Source organism: Pongo pygmaeus, chromosome 5, assembly GCF_028885625.2.
Source record: "Pongo pygmaeus isolate AG05252 chromosome 5, NHGRI_mPonPyg2-v2.0_pri, whole genome shotgun sequence".
NCBI lineage: Eukaryota > Metazoa > Chordata > Mammalia > Primates > Hominidae > Pongo > Pongo pygmaeus.
In genome coordinates, this window is record NC_072378.2 from 160981721 (window position 1) to 160994232 (window position 12512).

The 12512-nt window shown below is 38.8% G+C and overlaps 1 protein-coding gene across 1 annotated transcript in view; it reads left to right on the top strand.

The window, feature by feature from the left end:
* SLC22A3 (solute carrier family 22 member 3) overlaps positions 1 to 12512 on the top strand; it is a 110014-nt gene that overhangs the window by 47227 nt on the left and 50275 nt on the right. Inside the window, exon 2 of the mRNA XM_054490963.2 lies at positions 2732 to 2835. Coding sequence (XP_054346938.2) covers positions 2732 to 2835 — 104 coding nt within the window. The remainder of the gene's footprint in view (positions 1 to 2731; positions 2836 to 12512) is intronic.

Consider the following 12512-nt stretch of genomic DNA (forward strand, 5'->3'; position numbering starts at 1 on the left):
GTTTAAAGAATATTTTGGGGGCATTTTAATTCACATAGTTCAAAAGCAGCTGAATACATGTATTAAAAGGCAAGCTCTTGATAGGCCTTGCTATGTCATCTACGAAAAGCACCCCTGTTTCCCTCTGCTAGCTAACTCAGCTGTTTGAAGTACAGATGGATGAAGCAAATTCTACTGTTTGAGTTTTTATATTTGACACTGGTTGATACTTTTCCAAAGCAAATGTTGCATTTCCGCTGGTAGTTTGATTTCGCTGTTTGCTTTCTGAAATTCTATGTACTTTTATTTTAGGTACATTCTTTGCCTGCTTAATTCCAATGAGAAATTATTTCAGATAAATAATCATCAACTTGTTTACTTAAAATAAAATTTTTGTACCTTGAAAAACCAAAATTGATAATAAAAATCCTTTAAAATGACCATGATTACAACTATTATGCATATCTGTAAATCTCTTTACTTCTTACATCTTGACCGATCATCTCAGCAACTCTGTGAGAAGCCAACTACTACTGCCTCCAAATTTTTTCCAACTATGTTAGGTGACAGGTCATTAGCTGTAAAACCAAGGCAAGAAGTTGGACTTTATAAGTAAATACGATAGTTTACTTATGAATATGTATTTATGAGATTCCTCACAATTCATATTTCAACTACATTAATTTTCTCTTCATGCTAGAGTCTAATGCAGTGGTTAGACTGCAGCATGAAACTGGGATAAGCATACCACTTGGAGATTTGCAAAGATGATCACAGGAATTGTCGGCCTGGATAATTTTAAGGGAGCCAGTTTTCAGATCCTCAACTTACATTTGTACTCTTTCCCAAAACAAATTTGTCTAAGAACATGTCCCTTTTAAGGATGCAGTTTCCTACCCAAAATTCTACTTTTCCCACTTTGCAAAATTAATCATGCCTCTCTCTCATCTTACTCTGAGGCATTGACTTGAAGTTTTAAAATCTTCAGGGCATCAAACAATGGGACAATTTGACATATTGTTCCAGTATTAAGAAAGTAACTTTCTTAATGTAAGACTAATTATAAGTAAATGTAAATGATTAATGACTTAATTAAACAACTTTTTGTAAGTCTGATGGTTTCCATTTTTTTCCTTAGAGCAGAACTGTAGGAGAACTTACATGACATGCTGGCTAATAAAAAAGTAAAAATAATTTGGTGATAGATCACTGTGAATCTTGGCATATAGCTGAGAAGGAGATTAAAGAATTGAGTAACATTTCTGTAACAAAACTCCCTTCATTCCCACTGATTTATTTATATGGAAAAATCTTCTTGGCCAATAAATTTATAAAAATGAAAAACAGAAATAGAATTAATTTTGAGCCCTAACTCATTCTAGTAATAAATAATATATCCACTGATTTCATGACCTAACTAGAAAAACTTAGACTCGCTTAACATTTTTTCTGGCCATGGAGACGTACATTTCCAACAAAATTTTACTTCTGCATAATAATTATTTCTTAAAATTTATTACATCTTATATTTTTTATCAATTATGGTCTAAAGGTAATTGTAATTATAACCCAAGCAGAAAAAATCCAATATTTAGAGACTTACTGTCACAGGAAAATTTTAAAAATTAAATGTCAATTTATATATGTAACTTATTGTACATAGAAGTATGGTGACAAAACCTGTAAAACATTTTCTACACAAAATACATTACATTAGAATAAAAATCTGTGGAAATGAAAATAAGAGCTCAAAGAGAAAAAAACTGATGTCAAATTTCAGACTGTTAAAGAACAGTCTGTTTATAGCAATTGGACACCTGATAGCATATAATATTCATACTCTACTGAAGCCATCCCGTCCTTTTTGGCACCAGGGACCAGTTTTGTGGAAGACAATTATTCCATGGATGGAGGGAGTGGGGGGTGTTGGGGGAGATGGTTTCAGGATGAAACTATTCTACTTGAGATCATCAGGCATTAGTTAGATTCTCATAAGAAGTGCACAACCGAGATTTCATGTGCAGCTAACAATAGGGTTCACGCTCCTATGAGAATCTAATGCCGCTGCTGAGTGGTAATGCTCGTGGCCCACTACTGCTCACCTCCTTCTGTGCGGCCCGGTTCCTAACAGGCCACAAACTGGTACTGTTTCCCAACCACCATGACTCGGTGGTTGGGAACCCCTGTTCTATTCAATACACTTAAAAGAATGATGTTGGCCAGGTGCGGTGGCTCACTCCTATAATCCCAGCACTTCGGGAGGTCGAGGTGGGCAGATTATGAGGTCAAGAGATCGAGACCATTCTGGCCAACATGGTGAAACCCCATCTCTACTAAAAATACAAAAATTAGATGGGTGTTGTGGCACATACCTGTAGTCCCAGCTACTCAGGAGGCTGAGGCAGGAGAATCACTTGAACCCGAGAGGCAGAGGTTGCAGTAAGCGGAGATCGCTCCACTACACTCCAGCCTGGTGACAGAGCGAGACTCCATCTCAAAAAAAAAAAAAAAAAAAAAGAGAACGATGTTATAACAACATAGTATACTGAAAATTACATCCTTTGCAGTTATTTAAACTGGCAAAGAATATTTATGTGTTAATGTAAACATACGCATGTGATACATTTTCAAAATTTATTTAAGGAGTATATGAGCAAAAATGTTTACAGATCATTGATCTATACAAAAGATAAGGTGTTTTGAAGATCTGCATTCCGGCATGTCTCCATGTGTGTTTTCTTTGTTTTCTCAGTTTGACCTTGTCTGTGTCAATGCGTGGATGCTGGACCTCACCCAAGCCATCCTGAACCTCGGCTTCCTGACTGGAGCATTCACCTTAGGCTATGCAGCAGACAGGTAGGTACCAATGTGACAGCCATTTTATGTCACTATAATACCATGCATTAATATGGGGAGAAAAATGTTTTATGTTAACTATTAAAACAATATTTTTGCTAAATTCACAAACAATTCTTGATTCCATCATTCGTGACATCCACACTTGGTTGGTTTGATGAATTCTTTTCTTCTCAAACTTCATCTCCTTATTCCTTGAACTTCACAAAGGTCTGAGGCTGTTCCCAGTAGGTCTGAGAGCATCAGAATGAAAACACAGACCTCCAAAGCAGGAACATCATGACTGGGTTGATGCACTGTTGTGCTGAATGCTACAGAATCAATCAATTCGGTGTGCTTCAGTAACAACTTACTGATTGTGGTTTTATTAATTTAGTCATAAGGTCAGCCTATTCCAAATTTGTTTCGCCTAATTTTTTTTTAAAGAAATCCTTGTATTTTATTCTACAAATGTAAAAATCTGTGAAAAAAACATTTTTCCAAAAACCATTAAAGGAGTTTTTTTCTATTATCTTGTATTCATAAATGCAACTGCCCAATGGCAGGCATGGTGAGTGTGTATATTCAAGACATCATGCTTTCTATTTAAATATTCTTCTTCCTTAACATTATTGATGCTAGCTATTGTATTCATGTTTAACTCTATTTTTATCCCAATTCTAACTATGAAAATACTTGCAGTAATTTAATATTCCTCTCTATCCCCCTTAGCAGGAGTAATAGGAGTATAGACTGGGAATCGCTGACTCATGGCTGTATCTGGCCTAATATTGTTCTGGTTAATCCATCTCTGACTCATGGCCATATCTGGCCTAATATTGTTCTGGTTAATCCAGCCCAGCCCATGGTGGGTTCTTGTGACTGTACCATTCAGTGGGTGATACTAAGTGTACCTTTTAGAGAACTGCAAACAGCAATTAATTAGCTAATAGAACAACAAAAGGCCCCATATCCTGTAGCCAATTGAAGATCTGAGTTTAATCAGACCAGTGCTTCAAAATGGGTAGAGCCTTGGGTTTCATTTTCTGTCACTTTTCCTTTCTCTTTCATGTTTCTCTCTCGCCCTCTCCACAGCTGTCCTTTGCATGTGAGTTTCTGCTGGATCCTTTCATGTGTGATGCCCTTTCCCCTTTTTCTTCTTTTTATCGATGTCCTTTTCTCCTGTTCTACTTCTAGCCCTTTCAAGCTTCATCCTTCCTTTCCTAATTTCCCCCATATGCCACTCTTTTTTTGCTGGCTATAATTTGGAACTGTGCAGTTTAATATTTATTTATTTTGTTTTGTTTTTACTCTTTCTAGTTTAGATATTAGGTTTTGCTTCATCTGTGGTTTTTTCTCTTACTCAGTCAATAACCATATCTCCAAACTAAATTAACTTTACTAAAGTGGGAAATTTCCCCTACCTATATTCTCATAAGTGATTGAGCATCTGTCCTCATATAGGACATGCTGCCTTGGAGGGGAGGGGCCAGACCTGGGAAAAAGAGGAGCCATGAATAACTCTGCCTCCTACATTTGGCTTCTTCTCTCCCTCCATATCCATGATTTATATATGTGAAGGAAGAACAAGAAATAACTTAATAGGCCATTTGTCAATGAGAGTACAGTGTAGGAAGGGTGGAAAGTGAATTTAAAAATCTAGTTTGGGGCTTCTGGCTTCCTGTTCAGAATATAAGGAGCTTAGAATTTGCCACTCAGTCTTGACAACAAGTAAAATGCTGAACAAACTGAAAAATCAGTAATTCTTCTTAGATCCATAAGAGAAGTGAGACTACAGGGCAAACTGCTGCCTTCAGCACCACCGCGCACCCCCAGCCCCACTAAATAGAAAGACAGGAGAATACAGAGAATCATAACACAGGCGCAGAAACCTCCTTGAGAGAGCCAGGGTAGATAAACATGAACTGTAATTGATGAATTCCTGGAGGATCAGTGTGGATGACCTGGAGGATTAAAAACTCTAGAGGGACTCACTCAAAGGAGGGCCCAAGCTTTTGTGATTTTTTTTTTTTTTTCCCCACCTGAAGCTCTACAAGGTTCTAAAGGTGAATATTAAGGAAAATCCCTGGTGCTCTGGCAGCCAGAGGGGAAAAGGAACAATTTTGAAATATGCCAGACATTGTTCTTAACAATGTCTGCCCTCAGGAGAAGATGTTTAACCAGAGCCTAATCTTCTGGGGTTTTCTGAGAGCCTCATTGATCTGGGGGAAGGGAAATACCAACTCCAGCCCCTTCTAGCCTTCCAAGTGGAGAAAGAGAAACACCAAATTCTAGCCTCCTCTAGCTTTCAACTTGGAAGAAGGGAAATACCCAGCTCCAGCCCCCTCTAGCCTTTCTCCCCTAGTTCAGAGGAGAGGGATAGAGAAGCACTTGTGAAGTTCACCGTTTAGAGACATAGGTTCACTAAAAGACTGAGAGCTACTCATACAACCACAGAATGCCTTCCCTCCCCCAACACCTCACCACCACATTACTAAAGGTCTATTTATAGCAGTTCCGTTTATCCAGTACACCATGTTCACCTATCAAGAAAAAATTACAAGACATACTAAAAGCCAAAACACACACACACACACACACACACACACACAGTTGAAGAGACAGAGAAAGCATCAGAACTAAATTCAGATATGGCAGGGATGTTGGAATGATCAGGCTAAGAATGTAAAACAACTATGCCAAGAAGTCTGATGCATAAAGTAGCATGCAAGAACAGATGGGCTATGTAAGTAGAGAGATGGAAATTCTAAAAAAGAAACCAAATGAAATGCTAGAGATCAAAAACACTGTAACAGAAATGAAAAATGTTGTTACTGGGCTTAATAGGAGTTTGGACATAGCTGAGGAAAGAATCGCTGGCCTTGAGGTTATCCCAATAGAAACCTCCGAAATTGGAAAAAAAAAAAAAACCAAAAAACCCCACACACACAATAACAACCACCTGAAAAAGCAGAACAGAATGTTCAATAACTGCAGGACAATTACAAAAGATATAATATTTGTGTAATAGGAATACCAAAATGAGAAGAAAGAGAGAGAGAAATAGAAAAAAATTTTAAACAATAATGACTGAGAATTTTTCAAAATTAGTGTCAGACACCACAGATCCAGGAAACTCAAAGAAAATCAAGCAAGATAAACATAAAAAAGTATACCTAGTTATATCATAGTCAAACTACAGAAAGCCAAAGATAAAGGAAAAATTCTGAAAGAAGAGTTGGGGGATAATGTCTTACTATAGTAAAAGAGCAATGATAAAAATTACACCCTACTTCTTTTCAGAAACCAGGTAAGCAAGAAGAAAGTGGAAAACTTAAAGTGTCAAGAAAAAAAATCCAATCTAGAATTCTATACTGTGCAAAGTTATCATTTAAAAGTGAAGGAGAAATAAAGACTTTGTTAGACAAAAATTGAGGGAATTTGATGCCTTGTAATAAATGTTAAAAGAAATTATTTAGAGAGAATGAAAATGATCTAGGTTAGAAATCCAGATCTACGTAAAGGAAAGGCATTGGAGAGGAATAAACAATTGAGAATATGTTTCTTATTCTCAATTGATCTAACAGATAATAGTTTATTCAAAATAATAATAGCAACAATGTGTTTGGTTGTGTATGTTTATATATATAAGCATACATAAGCATATATAGAGTATTTTTTGTTATAAGGTACTCATACTACTCATGAAGTGATACAGTGTTATTTGAAAGTGGATTTGAATTAGTTGTAAATGTATATTGTAAACTCTAAAGCAACTACTAAAAAAAGATTTTTTAAAAAAAAGCATGACTGATATGCTAAAAATGAAGAAAATGTGGAATCCTATAAACTGCTGTTCAATGAAACCACAAAAGCCAGGAAAAAGTGTGGAATACAAACATAAGAATAAAAAATAAGGGAAACAAATAGAAGATGATAACAAATACGGTAGACATTAATCCAACCATGCCAATACTTACTTTAAATGTAAGATGGTCTAAATGCGCCAACTAAAAGACAGAGATTTTCACAGTGGATCAACAAACAAGACCCAACCATATATGTTGTCTACAAGAAATCCACTTTCAATATAAAGACACATACACACTAATAGTAAATGCATGGAGAAAACTATACCATGATAGCAGTAATCAAAGTAAAGCAGAAGTAGCTATACTATTATCAGCAGAGCAGACTTCAGAGGAAGGAAAGTTATCAGGGATAAAAACGGGCATTATATAATGATAAAGGGGTCAATTCTCCAAGAAGCCAATAATCCTTAATATCTATGTGTCTAGTAGCAGAGCACAAAATTATAAGAGGAAAAAACTGTGATAAAACTGGAATGAGAAATAGATTAATCCACGATTTCACTGGAGACTTCAACATCCCTTTGTTGGAAATGGTCAGATTCAACAGGTAAAAAACCTATAAAGATATAATTGAGAAAGATGGCCGAATAGGAACAGCTCCGGTCTACAGCTCCCAGCGTGAGTGACGCAGAAGACGGGTGATTTCTGCATTTCCATCTGAGGTATCGTGTTCATCTCACTAGGGAGTGCCAGACAGTGGGCGCAGGTCAGTGGGTGAGTGCACCGTGCGCCAGCTGAAGCAGGGGCAAGGCATTGCCTCACTTGGGAAGCGCAAGGGGTCAGGGAGTTCCCTTTCCAGGGGTGACAGACGGCACCTGGAAAATCGGGCCACTCCCACCCGAATACTGTGCTTTTCCGACGGGCTGAGGAAAGGGTGCCCCAGGAGAGAATAGCCCGCACCTGGCTCAGAGGGTCCTACGCCCACGGAGTCTCGCTGATTGCTAGCACAGCAGTCTGAGATCAAACAGCAAGTCGGCAGCGAGGCTGGGGGAGGGGTGCCCGCCATTGCCCAGGCTCGCTTAGGTAAACAAAGCAGCCAGGAAGCTTGAACTGGGTGGAGCCCACCACAGCTCAAGGAGGCCTGCCTGCCTCTGTAGGCTCCACCTCTGCGGGCAGGGCACAGACAAACAAAAAGACAGCAGTAACCTCTGTAGACTTAACTGTCCCTGTCTGACAGCTTTGAGGAGAGCAGTGGTTCTCCCAGCACGCAGCTGGAGATCTGAGAACGGGCAGACTGCCTCCTCAAGTGGGTCCCTGACCCCTGACCCCCGACCCCCGAGCAGCCTAACTGGGAGGCACCCCCCAGCAGGGGCAGCCTGACACCTCACACGGCAGGCCAGGTACTCCAACAGACCTGCAGCTGAGGGTCCTGTCTGTTAGAAGGAAAACTAACAGAAAGGACATCCACACCAAAAACCCATCTGTACATCACCATCATCAAAGACCAAAAGTAGATAAAACCACAAAGATGGGGAAAAAACAGAGTAGAAAAACTGGAAACTCTAAAAAGCAGAGTACCTCTCCTCCTCCAAAGGAACGCAGTTCCTCACCAGCAACGGAACAAAGCTGGACGGAGGATGACTTTGACGAGCTGAGAGAAGAAGGCTTCAGATGATCAAATTACTCCGAGCTACGGGAGGATATTCAAACCAAAGGCAAAGAAGTTGAAAACTTTGGAAAAAATTTAGAAGAATGTATAACTAGAATAACCAATACAGAGAAGTGCTTAAAGGAGCTGATGGAGCTGAAAACCAAGGCTCGAGAACTACGTGAAGAATGCAGAAGCCTCAGGAGCCGATGCGATCAAATGGAAGAAAGGGTATCAGCCCTGGAAGATGAAATGAATGAAATGAAGCGAGAAGGGAAGTTTAGAGAAAAAAGAATAAAAAGAAACAAGCAAAGCCTCCAAGAAATATGGGACTATGTGAAAAGACCAAATCTACGTCTGATTGGTGTAACTGAAAGTGACGGGGAGAATGGAAACAAGTTGGAAAACACTCTGCAGGATATTATCCAGGAGAACTTCCCCAATCTAGCAAGGCAGGCCAACATTCAGATTCAGGAAATACAGAGAATGCCACAAAGATACTCCTCGAGAAGAGCAACTCCAAGACACATAATTGTCAGATTCACCAAAGTTGAAATGAAGGAAAAAATGTTAAGGGCAACCAGAGAGAAAGGTCGGGTTACCCTCAAAGGGAAGCCCATCAGACTAACAGCGGATCTCTCGGCAGAAACCCTACAAGCCAGAAGAGAGTGGGGGCCAATATTCAACATTCTTAAAGAAAAGAATTTTCAACCCAGAATTTCATATCCTGCCAAACTAAGCTTCATAAGTGAAGGAGAAATAAAATACTTTACAGACAAGCAAATGCTGAGAGATTTTGTCACCACCAGGCCTGCCCTAAAAGAGCTCCTGAAGGAAGCGCTAAACATGGAAAGGCACAACCGGTACCAGCCACTGCAAAATCATACCAAAATGTAAAGACCATCGAGACTAGGAAGAGTCTGCATCAACTAACGAGCAAAATAACCAGCTAACATCATAATGATAGGATCAAATTCACACATAACAGTATTAACTTTAAATGTAAATGGACTAAATGCTCCAATTAAAAGACACAGACTGGCAAATTGGATAAAGACTCAAGACCCATCAGTGTGCTGTATTCAGGAAACCCATCTCACGTGCAGAGACACACATAGGCTCAAAATAAAAGGATGGAGGAAGATCTACCAAGCAAATGGAAAACAAAAAAAGGCAGGGGTTGCAATCCTAGTCTCTGATAAAACAGACTTTAAACCAACAGAGATCAAAAGAGACAAAGAAGGCCATTACATAATGGTAAAGGGATCAATTCAACAAGAAGAGCTAACTATCCTAAATATATATGCACCCAATACAGGAGCACCCAGATTCATAAAGCAAGTCCTGAGTGACCTACAAAGAGACTTAGACTCCCACACATTAATAATGGGAGACTTTAACACCCCACTGTCAACATTAGACAGATCAACGAGACAGAAAGTCAACAAGGATACCCAGGAATTGAACTCAGCTCTGCACCAAGCGGACCTAATAGACATCTACAGAACTCTCCACCCCAAATCAACAAAATATACATTTTTTTCAGCACCACACCACACCTATTCCAAAATTGACCACATACTTGGAAGTAAAGCTCTCCTCAATAAACAGAAATTATAACAAACTATCTCTCAGATCACAGTGCAATCAAGCTAGAACTCAGGATTAAGAATCTCACTCAAAACTGCTCAACTACATGGAAACTGAACAACCTGCTCCTGAATGACTACTGGGTACATAACGAAATGAAGGCAGAAATAAAGATGTTCTTCGAAACCAACGAGAACCAAGACACAACATACCAGAATCTCTGGGATGCATTCAAAGCAGTGTGTAGAGGGAAATTTATAGCACTAAATGCCCACAAGAGAAAGCAGGAAAGATCCAAAATTGACACCCTAACATCACAATTAAAAGAACTAGAAAAGCAAGAGCAAACACATTCAAAAGCTAGCAGAAGGCAAGAAATAACTAAAATCAGAGCAGAACTGAAGGAAATAGAGACACAAAAAACCCTTCAAAAAATCAGTGAATCCAGGAGCTGGTTTTTTGAAAGGATCAACAAAATTGATAGACCGCTAGCAAGATTAATAAAGAAAAAAAGAGAGAAGAATCAAATAGATGCAATAAAAAATGATAAAGGGGATATCACCACCGATCCCACAGAAATACAAACTACCATCAGAGAATATTACAAACACCTCTACGCAAATAAACTAGAAAATCTAGAAGAAATGGATAAATTCCTTGACACATACACCCTCCCAAGACTAAACCAGGAAGAAGTTGAATCTCTGAATAGACCAATAACAGGAGCTGAAATTGTGGCAATAATCAATAGCTTACCAACCAAAAAAAGTCCAGGACCAGATGGGTTCACAGCCGAATTCTACCAGAGGTACAAGGAGGAGCTGGTACCATTCCTTCTGAAACTATTCCAATCAATAGAAAAAGAGGGAATCCTCCCTAACTCATTTTATGAGGCCAGCATCATTCTGATACCAAAGCCTGGCAGAGACACAACAAAAAAAGAGAATTTTAGATCAATATCTTTGATGAACATTGATGCAAAAATCCTCAATAAAATACTGGCAAACAGAATCCAGCAGCACATCAAAAAGCTTATCCACCATGATCAAGTGGGCTTCATCCCTGGGATGCAAGGCTGGTTCAATATACGCAAATCAATAAATGTAATACAGCATATAAACAGAACCAAAGACAAAAACCACATGATTATCTCAATAGATGCAGAAAAGGCCTTTGACAAAATTCAACAACCCTTCATGCTAAAAACTCTCAATAAATTAGGTATTGATGGGACATATCTCAAAATAATAAGAGCTATATATGACAAACCCACAGCCAATATCATACTGAATGGGCAAAAACTGGAAGCATTCCCTTTGAAAACTGGCACAAGACAGGGATGCACTCTCTCACCACTTCTATTCAACATAGTGTTGGAAGTTCTGGCCAGGGCAATTAGGCAGGAGAAGGAAATCAAGGGTATTCAATTAGGAAAAGAGGAAGTCAAATTGTCCCTGTTTGCAGATGACATGATAGTATATCTAGAAAACCCCATTGTCTCAGCCCAAAATCTCCTTAAGCTGATAAGCAACTTCAGCAAAGTCTCAGGATACAAAATCAATGTACAAAAATCACAAGCATTCTTATACACCAATAACAGACAAACAGAGAGCCAAATCATGAGTGAACTCCCATTCACAATTGCTTCAAAGAGAATAAAATACCTAGGAATCCAACTTACAAGGGATGTGAAGGACCTCTTCAAGGAGAACTACAAACCACTGCTCAATGAAATAAAAGAGGATACAAACAAATGGAAGAACATTCCATGCTCATGGGTAGGAAGAATCAATATTGTGAAAATGGTCATCCTTCCCAAGGTAATTTACAGATTCAATGCCATCCCCATCAAGTTACCAATGACTTTCTTCACAGAATTGGAAAAAACTACTTTAAAGTTCATATGGAACCAAAAAAGAGCCCGCATCACCAAGTCAATCCTAAGCCAAAAGAACAAAGCTGGAGGCATCACACTACCTGACTTCAAACTATACTACAAGGCTACAGTAACCAAAACAGCATGGTACTGGTACCAAAACAGAGATACAGATCAATGGAACAGAACAGAGCCCTCAGAAATAATGCCACATATCTACAACTATCTGATCTTTGACAAACCTGACAAAAACAAGAAATGGGGAAAGGATTCCCTATTTAATAAATGGTGCTGGGAAAACTGGCTAGCCATAGGTAGAAAGCTGAAACTGGATCCCTTCCTTACACCTTATACAAAAATCAATTCAAGATGGATTAAAGACTTAAATGTTAGACCTAAAACCATAAAAACCCTAGAAGAAAACCTAGGCATTACCATTCAGGACATAGGCATGGGCAAGGACTTCATGTCTAAAACACCAAAAGCAATGGCAACAAAAGCCAAAATTGACAAATGGGATCTAATTAAACTAAAGAGCTTCTGCACAGCAAAGGAAACTACCATCAGAGTGAACAGGCAACCTACAAAATGGGAGAAAATTTTTGCAACCTACTCATCTGACAAAGGGCTAATATCCAGAATCTACAATGAACTCCAACAAATTTACAAGAAAAAAACAAACAACCCCATCAAAAAGTGGGCGAAGGACATGAACAGACACTTCTCAGAAGAAGACATTTATGCAGCCAAAAAACACATGAAAAAATGCTCA